Source organism: Phasianus colchicus, chromosome 11, assembly GCF_987193195.1.
Source record: "Phasianus colchicus chromosome 11, bPhaCol1.hap1.1, whole genome shotgun sequence".
NCBI classification, from domain to species: Eukaryota; Metazoa; Chordata; class Aves; order Galliformes; family Phasianidae; genus Phasianus; species Phasianus colchicus.
The window spans coordinates 14,140,033-14,153,268 of record NC_143446.1 but is presented as its reverse complement, the minus strand read 5'-3'; the positions used below and the strand labels follow the sequence as shown (position 1 = coordinate 14,153,268).

The 13,236-nt window shown below is 43.4% G+C and overlaps 1 protein-coding gene across 9 annotated transcripts in view; it reads left to right on the top strand.

Moving 5' to 3' along the window:
- Positions 1 to 13,236, top strand: part of CADPS (calcium dependent secretion activator) — a 174,218-nt gene that overhangs the window by 94,372 nt on the left and 66,610 nt on the right. For 7 of the 9 annotated variants that reach the window (XM_090148364.1, XM_090148363.1, XM_090148362.1 and 4 more), the window contains exons 12-13: positions 6,323 to 6,459; positions 11,675 to 11,862. In XM_090148364.1, coding sequence (XP_090004490.1) covers positions 6,323 to 6,459; positions 11,675 to 11,862 — 325 coding nt within the window. Of the gene's footprint in view, positions 1 to 6,322; positions 6,460 to 11,674; positions 11,863 to 12,903; positions 13,069 to 13,236 lie in introns of all 9 variants that reach the window. The other 2 variants (XM_090148361.1, XM_090148365.1) reach the window with 1 other exon arrangement.

The window sequence follows — 13,236 nt, the reverse complement described above, 5'->3', positions numbered from 1 at the left end:
ATACTGAAATTAGGATGCATGTGATGTTTGCATAATTGCCTTCTCTCCCTGGCTTTCACATTGGCATCAAGTGATCCTCTTAGTAAAGCCAATCATTAACATCTCTATTTTTCATTCCAAGATGTAAATATTAATTAACATCACAATAAAACTGTAAATAATACCTTCTTTTGTTTCATGGAATTTACATCTAGTTGACTGCTTACTGCCTGAAAACAGATCATTTTGCACTCTGACAATATCCTTTCTTTCTGTTCCGATGCCGAGCTTGGTGCAGCGCACCAGCACGCGGGGCTAACCACGGACTGCTCAGAGCCTAGCAAGGTAGGGCAGGAGCCCGGCGAGCTCTAGACAAGGTGCAGGACTCCAAGGAGCCAAAATCCATCCCTCTACCTCCACACACTCGAATCCTTCAGGTTTGGTAGTTCCATGCCAATACAACGGGGGATTATTTTGGCAAGGACCCCAACCCGCTCTGACTTAAATGTATCAGACACAGAGGGGCTGCTGCTTCCCCTAAATTATCATAACCAAATATTTAGTGGGGGTCTCAGCCACCAACCATTGCTGAAGGATAAGCCAGGGGAATTGTTAATTTGTCCTCAGTCGTTACCTTTTCCGACTTTAATACCTGCTCTGAAAAAGATAAAAGCACAAAGTTGTGCTGTAAAAGAGCTTCTCCTTAGTCTTTGTTCAGGCTTAAGTACACACTGTACAAATCCTTTACTGGTGCCAAAAGCTTGCTTCTCTAATACCTGGTGAGTGCCTGCTTTCCTTAGGAGGGAATAGCATCAGTGGGTCATGAGAGCTGGCAAATATGTATCCGGAGTATCTGAATGCAATTATGAGAAGGAACAGGCGGTGTCATCCCTCCTGGCCATCCAGCAAGACTCCTTTTTTTCTCCTTTCTCCTTTTGTTTCTTTTTCTTCTTTTCTGTGTGTGAGTATGTGCGTGTGTGTTAACTATACCCCTGGGTAGCAGGCAGAATTCCTTCTCAGCAGACACTTTCTTTTTTCTTTCTTTTTTCTTTTCTAAATGTTTGGATTTCCAAAGAGGATTCTTACCAGACTTTATTGCTAAAAGTTCAATTTGACGGAAATACAGATTTTTGCCACTTTGAAAGAAAGAAAGAAAGAGTGAATGAATGAATGAACTTGGGTCTGGCAACATTACATGTATTTGCACTACAATGCATTGCTATCCTATTAGATTATTTTATTAGTTTTGTGCTTTAATTGCTTTATTTTTGTTAGACAGATAGAGATATCATGAGAACGCTGCTGTGTCTTCTGTATTGTCAACTTGCAGATGCTTCATTGCAGGAATGCAGAATCAAAATGTTAATTCAGTTCTCACGTAACTTGCATGAATTTAAAAATAGCCTGTAAATCACTTTTACATGCTTTAAGAAGCATGAGGCTCTAACTGATAAAATATAAATTCACGGGGTTCTGCTGTCATCCAATTCAAAATATTTTTAAATAGTTATAAAAACGCTGTGAAGCATTGTTTTGTATTGTAAATAGCTCTTCTAAAAACAGATCTTTAACTTAGTGCACAAGGAGTTATGTCAGTGCATAGTACAAACTCCCAATCTCTTAACTACCTAGCAGCAGGTAACGTAGGTTTCAATTCAGCGCACAGTGCGTCTGCTGATTTACAGGAACATTCTTAATTGTTTCTTAAAATCGTAACTCAAGCAGGAGAGGATTTGTTTGCAGCAAGATGCCATAAAACAAAAGACTAAACAGCCGATTAAACACCAAGCTATCTTCTAAGACAGAATAAGATGAGAGGAGGAGGCGAGCTCAGGGAGGCTGCACGCAGCGCGGCATGCGGGGCTCTTTGGGAGTGGCCGTGCTGTGATGCTGCTGAGAGGGAATGGGTAAGTCATGGCCTGGCTGCCAGCAGCTGGCTTCTCACCAGCACCTGGGCGTTTTTAAGCCCAACGTGTGGATTTTCCCCCAGAACACCGATATTGGCTAAGGAAACCCCTTGCTCCACTCAGTGCATCCATCCGAAGTTGCAGCCCATGCTCTGGCAGCTCATAGGAGCACTTCTTTGCTCTTGAGCCCCCGAGCCCAGAGAACTTCTCCCACTTGCCCGACTGTGCCAGTGAAGACTTTTCCAGACGTATCTGTAAATGAATAGCTGCCATCAATCATTGTCATTCCTTTATTTCATGTCTCCTGATGAGGTTGACTAGTGTCATTGTTTGTTACTGTCCAAACCACATCTTCATTCTTGTAATGTCAAGCAGATATGACAAGCACACATTTTCCAGATGAGTAAGATACAAAGTCACCTTTTAATTTACAGTTCTTTGGTTGTTGTTTTTTTTTTGTTTTTTGTCTTTTTTTTTTAACCAACAAACGTGTTTTAAATTTACTGGATTTTTAAGTTGCCTTTGGTACTAGAAGTCATTCATTAATGAAAAGAAAGAAATCCCAAGTAAAAAATTCTTACAATAAAATGGCTACCTGCAGCCTTTTATAACAAGAATTCTTTTATGGAGCTTGTCCCCCATTATTAACTTCACTGCTCTCAGAGCAAGATCTGCCAAAATTATCACTGCAGCCAAAGAAATGCAGAGGGCAGTGAAATACATATATATATAAAAAAAAAAAAGCCAGGAGTGAGAGATTTGACTATTTTGTCTCTTCCTTTTTAAACAACATTTAGATAAAGAGGAAGAGAGCCCTCGCAGGGCAAAATGGTGGGACAGTCCTTTGTTTTTCATTATTGCTGTCGTTTAAATCTTTGTGTTCCCGGTGCTGGCAAATCCTGGCGGCTCTGATTTCAAACACTTGCACAGGGTGTGTTTGGCAGAAGGCTAGTTAATGGACTCAGTGTAAGATGCAAACTGGATAAAGATGGGCAAAATGAAAAAGGCAGTAGTTAAGAGGAGACAATAATGTAAGCTCCCAAGTGTAACACAAAAGCTGGGATCTGTAGTTTGGAAGAAGAAAGGTTTGTGGAGGCTGTGCTGCCAATTTACCTCTCCTCGCAGCCTCCCTTCTGAGACCACCATCGAAAACCTTTCAGCTGCACTTGTGTGCAGCTTGTCTAAATATGTAAGATAACTTCTGTGGGCCTGCAGCAGCATTTTGTCTGGGAGCTGAACAAAGGAGCACCAGCTAGCTTGGCACAGCACCTTGGAAAGGGATTGTAAGTTACTGGAGCATCGTATAACTTTCTTTCTTTGGTTTCTCCTTTCTTTTTGATTGGAATAACAGAGTAGGGTCAAAAAAGCAGCTGTATTTGAGTGAAACAATTAATTTAAAGTACTGACAAATTAGCTGTACAGTTTGGGTACAAATATTAGCCATTCCCATTTTGTTAAAAATCTCATTTAAACTCTGCAAGACATTTTGAACAAAGGTGGACTATATATAAAACTTTATAGGCAGACGTCGACAGTTCAGCTCTGTGTAGTAGAGGAACAATATGTTTAGATCCCTCCTTATCTTTTTGTGTTTTCTAGGGATTTAATGCTTTTGGTAAAGTTTGATTCCTAAATTTCATTTTAAATTGAGTCCCCTGGAGAAATCAAAATGAAAATTGCAGATTGCAGATTTATTTCCTAATAATTAAAGGAAGGTGAGTTTAGAGTATGACTGTCCCTTGAAACCCGCTCCTGGATATTCTTAAGACTTTTAAACCTCTAGAGCAGTACAGATGTGGCATTGTAATGAACTCCGTGTGTGTCTGACCATCCTCCAGACATCTCCTGTTCCACCACACCTGCTGCAGCCCCGCAGTGGGTGCACACCCAGCCCAGTACCTGGGGACTTGGGGTGCAGGACCTGCAGCACTGGGCTGGTGCATGGAGAGCTGCTCATCTTCCTTTCCATGTCAGAGAACCATGCTTTGAATCACCGACCGAGCAGAACTCATGCTCATGCACTCATGAAGTGCATTTGGTCATGCAAGCTCATACAGTGCCGTGCTCAGTTCCTCCTTCTGCAGTGGTTGTTCTGAGCTAGGGAGGTTTGGGGGAATGGGTGTCCAGCAGGTGCCCAATGCAGTAATGTGCACAAGTAGAATTGATAAGTACAGGTACAATTGCCCTTGAGCATGGATGGTCAAGTGCTGTGCCAGTGCTCAGCAACTGCCAAGAAATTGCTCAGAGAACACAAAGTGGTAGAAATTTGATTAGTTTGGAGTAAAAAAATTCATTTCCAACATGCTTTCTCGCACATCTGCTCAGGAAAGTTCACCAGCTAAAGGGCTAGAGGACTCTTCACATTTCCAGCTGATTTACTCAAATCTCAGAGCCTTGCTTGCAGAACAAGAGGATTGACAGTGTATCAGGGCTCCTAATTGAAAAGTAATAAAATCTCTGAGTGAAGCTGGCAAATTAAGGCCTCCAGCCAATTTGTCAGCTTGCAGTCAACTCCGAGGAACCCGGCAGAGCAACAATCCATTAAAAATAGTCTGATAATATCTGCTAGAGCATTTTGTGGGCGCTAGAGATAGGTCAAAACCAGCACGGGGGGAACTCTTCGGGAGTGAGCTCTGTCAGATGGATCTTGGCCCAAAGGGACAGATGATGGGGCAGAAAGCTAGAGACTGGCTTTGCCATGGCGGTGATGCTCTGACCGAGGAGGTTGTCTCTGTCCTCAGAGCCAGCCCTGTGCTGCCACCTCGGTGCTGCTTCCTCTGCACTGGATGCACAGAGCTGCCAGGAGGCAGACAGGGGGCTTGGGAGCAGGGAGAGGCAAAGGGGAGGCAGGCAGAATTCAGTGCATGGGATGGAATAGAGGAATGGACCAGCAAAAAGCATAAAACTGGCTGTAAAAAAAAAAAAAAAAAAATAGGGGAGGGGGAGGATGCAATTGAAATCAGCATTTATTCAGCAGGGTTTTAGTGAGGAAAATTGCCAGCTACTGCTGAATTAAGTATTGCAGGCAGCTAATTGAAATGTTACATGTTTTAATTTGTCTGATTTCCTTCCAGTGGGTGATGTTATTTATATAGTTTGTATATAGCTAACGACAGACTATACAGAAAATGCAAAGATTGCTTCCAATGATCAGCAATATCTGAGAGCACAGACATGAGCGAGGCAGTTAGGAATGCATGCCATCCTTCACAGATTAATATAAATAGTTAAATAAAACATACATAAAAGAATACTATCTCATTATCATTTAAAGCTCCTTTTAATTTTTTTTTTTCTTTTTAATTAAGGATTTTTGTTTCTTCTGGTAAAGAGCAATTTTGTTTTGAAACAAATACAGTTACCTTATAGTACTACTGCGGAAAACTGCATTTTTGTGTCCTTTCAGCCACATTGTTTCAAGGCCACCCAGTTCCCTTAGGAGGCTATAAACAGGGGAAGGATTTAAATCCCATTCTATTCGTTGGGGATTTGGCAAGAACCCATATAGTAGGAAGCTGAGCACAGACAAAACCGAGTGAAAGGTGTCTTTTAATTCCCCGGTCACTGGTGGAACAAAGACTGCTCCCAGCAGGGTCCCGGCTGGCCGCACCCAGGCTGGATCAGTGGCTTCATTTCAACCGGTGTACTTTTAGTTAACTACGTTGAGTTTAATTAATTAGCCGCTAGGAGTTAGTGCCCATAAACGTCACCAAATCAGAGAAGTGTGAGTACGGTGAGACTGTTAATTCACCCAAAAAATGGCAGCTCGGAATCCGAGCAGAGGGAATTCTGTCCCTGTCAGGATGACTGGCAGCTCCAGCACACTATCAGGTTACTTTCTCAGTGCTAACAAACTACACATCAATTTAACTTATTAGCAATGTTTAAAAGAGCATCTTTTTATTTCTTTGAGGTAGCATTTAACGTTGCCATTAGCAAAAAATTGCCATGGGGAGACAAACGTTGGCATTTGAATAAAGAGCAACGTAACTGGTTTGATACCTAGAAAACCTAGTAAATGTAGAGAAAAATGCTACAGCTATAACTTCATTAGAATGGCAGAATCTATTATAATTAACTGCAACTAACTAAATAGGAGCTAATTTACTTATCTGAGCCAAAACTCTGTTAATTCGTAGCCTATTGTAAGATACAGAGTAAGTTATTGGGTTTGTGTTCTGTTTTTAAGTACAGAATAAATGCACTATAATGAGCCATTGACAGTGCAATAAGATTGTCCATAAATGATGCAAGTTGACAATGGGAGGTGAAGAGTGTACTGTGTAGCCTGCAAAGAGAAAAGTTAATGGCAATGTAAGGAAGAGGAGATATTTAGCTTTCATGCTTCATACTGTATATTTTTCTGTTGTTTTTGTCAACTAAAATATGTTATATCTCTCTAAATGGTGTCTTTCTCTATATGTATAAATGAACAGATGCAGATAGAGCTCAAAAGCATGGCATGGATGAATTTATCTCTTCCAATCCCTGTAACTTTGACCACGCTTCACTCTTTGAGATGGTTCAGCGCCTCACTTTGGACCACAGACTTAATGATTCCTATTCTTGTCTGGCAAGTATATTCTTTGGTCTCTAGTGATATAAACACCAAGCAGCAAAATCAAAGCTAGTACGACTGGGGGCTAATCCCCCATTGCTGGAAGATTCACTTCTGTTTGCGCCAGGTTTGAATTTGGGCCAGAGGTATTTTCTTTTGAGAGGCTACCTCCAGTGAACTGACTGCTGTTCTCCAGTAGCACTGTCTTTATCATTTCTGTTTGCAATGTTTAAAATGTTTCTTCCTGCAAAGACAAACTCCTGTGTGGGGATGTGCAGTAGAGAGCAGAAGCAGTGTTTTGCAGCCTCCCACACTGCCTTCCAGAGTGTTATGGATGAAAGAACAGGGGAAGGATGACGGTCTGGTACCACCTCCCATGTCAATGGAGTCACACCAGGAATAACTGTTGCCCAGCTCTGTGTCTCGGTATGAGCAGGGATCCCAAGCAGGTAACAGGTGGGAGTAGATGGAGAGCTGCAGGGATCCTGCAGTCAGCCCTTGCTCATGTAGTCGCATGCCCATTATGTTTGTTCCATTAGCAAAGATTGCAGCTCTCAGGCCACTGCTGTATAACATCGTCTGTATGGCAGTGGCACGGAGATGCTCCATGACTGCTTGTAATCGTTGGCTGGGTGCAGTGCTTGGTGGCTCTTACTGAGAGTTTATATGACAAATAACTTTTAGCAGTACAACATGAACAATGAATTTCTAGTGATTTGGTGAGTGGGAGTGAAGAGGCTCTTAGTTTTTGAGAAAACAACAGGGTGAAGCCTCTCTAGAGGGTGCAGATGAGACCTGAAATGCAGGACCTGAAAGGTGTGAGACAGACCCTGACCTGCTGGCCTCCTCATGCTGCACGCAAGTCTCCACACTGGGGTTTCATCGCTGGCTTCTCCTGCAAAAGAACCACCCTGACTGTCTCCACCTTTTGCCAGCTGTGCAGTCCATGGATCTGGCACTGTCGAGTGGCATTCTTTTAAAAGCAACAAACTGGGAACACAGCTGAGTATCTGCCAGCAGGCTTGTCCAGATCAAATCCTGTCCTCCAAGTGCCCATCCGCCATGGTGCTTCTCTCATCTGCTCAGCTCCCAGCGCCCCACCACACTGGTTGATCTCAGGAAAACTGAGATCCATTAAATGCCATTAGCAGGAGTGAGTTATCACCTTCCTAATGATAGGCAGGGCTAGGAGGTACAGTTGTGGACGTCCCCTGAGGTAAGGATGGGATGGGGAAAGGCTCCAGATACCCAAGTGGTGTGAGTAGGCTTGATGGGAGAACTGTCTGACCTGCAGTGAGTTTCTCACCAGCTCCATCAAGGACTTTGCTACAGCAGGCAGTAGGTTTGGCATGCAGCTTCTGCTCCCCACGCATGGCTAGCTCTAGGAAGACCATCCCCATCCATGCATGTCTGACAGGTTGGCTTGCAGCTGGTTTGTCTCTGTGCAGCCTTGGGCCCAGTGAAGAATCTGTGGCCTTTTAATTAAATTCATGTCTGAAGGATAGTCACAAGGTCATCGCTGAAAATTATTAATAATGTTTCTCTTCAAGACACCCACCAGCCACACACCTGCTTGTTATTGAGATGTTTAGGTCTCTTGGTAGAAGCTACTGGAGTGATGGCGTCCCCTTCAGCACCAAGACTTGTGCCTCTTCAGAGCAGAGCATCACCAATTAATGATCTTCTTTCAAATCACCCGTTACAGAGTGTTATGAAGACGAGAATAATGGGCTGTGTTCGCCTACACTTGGATTTCACATGCTTCTTTATTTTAATTTGATTTTGTCCTGATTGTGAAGTTAAATCAGTCTGGCCTCAAAAATTGAGTTCAACCGCATGGAGCTTTCACTGCTCTTGAGGTGTTTGTGGGAAGTTGATGATCCCATTGTGCTGGCTTGCCTATAGGAGCTGTGAGCCTGTGGTAAGCCTACTCTGTCTACTGCTGAGCAATTGTTCTTCCTACAGGATGTTCATGTGCAAGTCCCAAAGAGTTTTGCCTTGTCCTACATCTTATTTTCCAATGCTGACTTGGAAGTACCATGGAAGACTTACCCAGACACAGTGGCTTACCCTGACACAGAATAGCTCAGCTTTGCCTCCCTTCCATGGAACCAGGTTAAACAACGTTAATGCGAGCCCACTCACTGGCTGAGCCAGGCATCCCTATGAAAACAAACAGGCTGTCTGACTAATCTCAGCTATGGCAGAAGTGATGTTTGCTGGCAGAGAGCACTGTGCTGGGAAAGGGGAAGAGCGTTGTCGGCATTGCTTACTGAGGCTTTTGCCCATCGACCACAAGCTGAATGCACAATTGCTTTCACAGCTCTTCCTGGACTTTCTGATAGGGAAAGAGTATGTAACTCTTCCAGCTTTATATCAACCCCACGCATGCATGGAACTTCATTCCTATCTTCATGGACACTTACGCTATTTCTGAGCCTGCCTTTCTACTCTTCCGAAGACTTCCCAACCTACTACCAGCATTCAGCTCATGCAGCTGGATCCCTGCTGCAGCAGTTGTGTCAGGATTCATGGAATTCGCATCAGAACACCCAGCTTATAGCAAGGTGTGGTCTTCCAGAATGCCCAGTCTAGTAGAGATAATTTGTGAAGGGGTTGGATGAAAAGGCCCATAAAGCAAGCCTCCAAATTGAATTATCCATTTTTTTTCTCCATGGTAAATGAGAAAATGCAAGTGCTGACAAATGAAAATTTTCCCTCAAAAATCGTGATTTTCACAGAAACTGCACTCTACCATTTTGAAAATTTTCCAGTGTTTCACCAAACCTGACAGGCCTAGCTCAGAATCTCCTGCTGCACTTCCCACTGGTTCCAGGGATGCATGGCGTGGTCTCAGTGCCATTCAGCTTCTCAGTCACTGTCAGTTGAGCTCTTCATGCTCTACAGCCTTCTTCCAGTGTCCACTCTGCCTTTCTCAATGCCACTGAGGACACTTGGGAGACCAAACTGAGCTACACCTAGCCACGTTGGGTGAAATATCCAGTGTGTCACTACTAGTTGTGTTTGCCAGACTGGTGGGGTGACAGTTGGCTGTGCCAGGCAAATCTTCATCAACAGCCAGGATCTGCTTGAAGATGTGGGGGATTTGTCTGAATACAGCCTTTCATCAGACCTTATTTTTTTTCTGAGGCCGTGAGGAGCAGCACTTGCTGCCCCTTTGTACCTCCGTTCAGTTCTTGTTTTTTTTTCTTTTGTTTTGTTTTGTTTTATTTCATATCTCTGCCATGCAAAGGGAAACCTTCTGGTCTTCCTTGGTCTGGATTCTCCCATGGCTTCCTTGGGTGTGCTCTCATGAGATTTAAGGTTTGAGGCTCATTACTGAACCTCTGAGCTTCTGCTCAGGCTTCCCTGTGTTGCACCAGGGGAGCAATCTTGAGGATTTGCCCCATCTCTCCTGTCTAAGTGCTAGCACTTCTCTGGCTCTGGTGCAGGGGAGCAGTGTGGAACACAGCAGGTCCAGCTTCTTGCTTCCTTCACCCCAAACTGTGGGCTTGATACCCAGCTCCAGGGAGATTAGTGCCATCCTTCCCATTGATGTCAGTGGTGCTAAGATTTCACCCTGTAGGAAGGATCGAGTCCTCTCTATATATCGGATGAATGTAGCAATTTAAACTGCATTTCTACCCTGGTAACCAAATCCACATATCTATTTCAGAGTAATTATGGTATTTCTATATTTTTCCCATACCTAATTACCAAAGACTTAAAAGAAAAGGGGCAAGGTGAAGGTGAGGAGATGGTCCAAGGATGTAACAAACAGGCAACATAAAGACGTCCAGAATCAATGCCTCTAACCAAAAAGCAAACAAAAATATCAGTAAAAAGCAGTGAAAGCAAATATACCCCTCCCAAAAAATAGCCTTCCAGAGTGCTGTCCCATCTGCATTGTTCTGTATCTTCATTTTGAAATGTGCACTTCCAGTGATCCCAGAATTGTAGCTACTCCCTATATCTATCATTTTCCCCTCATTATTTTAATTCTTTTCTCAATCTGTTTTGGAGTTGGCCCAATAAGGATGAGCAAATCCTTCTCTATGTCTTTGAGCTCTTAATTGATATTTCTTCAACTCTTTTCAAAGCAGCTATTTTGGCATCTAGAAAAGATTTGGTGTCATCTGAGTGGTAGAAAATATATTTTAATCTTTCACAGCAGTGTTGTTTCTAAGATGTAGCATTTGGGGTAACAGATGGGGTGGCAAAGAAGTTGCCTATAGGGGCAGTGCTCTGCCTCAACTACTCTCCCGCCCGCTGCAGGAACTTTTCAATTAAACGATGAAAGATTTTGCAGCTTGATGCATTCCAGAGCTGCGTCTTAGCAATTGTTTAGCACCCAAATTTCCATGTAAATATTGACGGTTTTGCAGCGTTTTGAAAAGCAATCTACAGGAATATTCTCGTTCTCGCTAGCACCTTCGCTGAAGGCAGAGGCACACTTTGCTGTCCCGGGACATTCACCGGGCACTGCGCAGTCCTCTCATGGGACAGAGTCCTCCTCGGGAGCATGGACGTATGTCACCAAGCCCTTAGGACTGATGGGCAACAATTGTTGGAGGTTTGTGGATGCTCAAGGAAAGCTGAAAGAGCTGTGCTTGCTGCGATGCCGAGGAGCGCTGGCCTGCCAGGTGGTGGGCGAACTGAGCGCGTCTCCAAGGGTACGCAATGAGAACGACACGACATGTCCTTTTCTGATGCTGTGGATCTGCCTTCCTCCATCTTCAGGACGTTCCTACGTGCCAAATGCAGGAGAAGTTGTTCACTGTAATCCTCCATGTTCTCCCCAAGATCACTCTTCTCACTCCTGGCCAAATGTGCAGTCTCTTCCCCAAAATGAGATTACTGTTTCACGTTGCTTAAATAATCTAATCTTTGTCATCTCTTTAAAGGTGTGAATCTTTTCTTTCTTTCTTTCTTTCTTTTTTTTTTTTGCTAGGCACTGACATGAACTGGCCTCACTTTCCAGCATTTTAAATGACGTTTCCTGTTAATGGTAGCGTAATATCTTTTTGTTAACAGTTGCACTGAATATATGCTGTGATAGGTGATGATATGCAGACTGTTTTGTTTAAGAGTGACCTCTCTCCTTTTTTCTTAATGTAGCCTTAGGTTTGTATTTCCTTTATTAGAACAGTTGACCACTACACCTCCAAATCTGATAACATTTGTATTTAATAACTTATATTTAAAATCAAGTCTCTTTATTTCTAAACAGGGCTGGTTTAGTCCTGGCCAGGTCTTTGTGCTAGATGAGTATTGTGCACGTAATGGAGTGAGAGGCTGTCACAGACATCTCTGCTACCTCAGAGATTTGCTAGAGCGCGCAGAAAACGGAGCTATGATTGACCCCACCTTACTTCACTACAGCTTTGCCTTTTGTGCATCACATGTTCATGGCAACAGGTAAGGAATTATTCTTGGCTAGCAGCTCCCTGCCAGCAAGGGATGACTTTGTCAGATATAGGTTTCCTTGGATATGTTTTCACGCTGGATGTTTGGCAGCAGCGCTTCTAGTGGCATAGTCGGTTTGTTTGTTTGTTTCACTGCTTGTTTAATGTAAGCAATAAAAATGCACATTGAGGATCCAGAGAAGAAGGTTGGTAACTTTCTTACCCAGACACCTGCTAGATGCAGTTCTGGACAGGATAGAGTTGAAGTACATGTGACAGTCATGGGTCGAATATTATGTAATGGGTGTAAGCAATATCCTGCATTGATTTAATTACTGCACGAGGGGATCTGACAAGTTGCAGCAATGAAATTTTCAGCAGTATCAAACTTCAGTGTTCAGAAGTGCTTGAAGCCCTCAGGCACCTCTGTCTGATCAGCAGTGTGACGTCAGCCCTTGATTGCTCAGGCATAATTGGGAATTTTATCTTGCTGCTATTGCAGAGGAATTTCAGTTTAAGCAATAGCCCTTTCCTTTCTCTCAAATATGGAAAATCTTTGGTGGCAGGAGTGGAGCTATGCTTTTTCCATTTCTATTTATTTTGTTGTAATGTACTGCAGCTTCTTTTTCTGCTTTTTTTCCCCGTTAAATTGCATTATATATTTGGAGATGCTGGTATCTATCCTGCACATGCTGCTGAAGAAATGAGTGTTATAAAATAATAACATGTTTTCATAAACCCTCTGGTAAATAACATCCTGAATTATGACACATATTGCCCAGGTTTCACGTTGCAAGTCTGCCACTTGCTTTGCAGTTAGTTCCATACATCTTGTCATGGAAACCAAGTTTTTGCTTCCTTAGTTTCTTTTTCAGTTATAAGTTTCTTTCACTCGTTTGTTCCATCTTTGCCAATTGTTCTTTGATTTCACTTATTTGCTTTCAGTTTAGTTTCCTTTTCTTTTGCTTTGTGGTTTTTATTTCATGTTTTCTTCTGTTTCTTCCACTCGTGCTGCTGGCCTCCCCCCCCTGCACATCCCAATCACTCCCCAAAGCCACCACATGGCAGAGTTGCTTGGCGGGTCACAGCCAAGCGCAGACGGCGAGGTGGGCAAAGTGTCTCAGCCCTCCGCTGCTGAAGTGGAGACAAAAAAGGATTCCAAAAAGGAGTCCAAAAAAAGGAAAGATTCCAAATCCCAGCCGAATCCAGAGCCAAAAAGGTAAGCGAAACGCACAGTGCACAGCAGTGTGTTGTAGGTGGCAGCGAGCTCCTCGGTCACCGAGCACATTGGGCAGGCTGCAGGGCTGCGGCATGCAGGGATTGGGGTGGGTGTGATTCAGGTGTGTTCAAGGAACTGCACACGGATCCTTGGTTTGTAGATGGGATC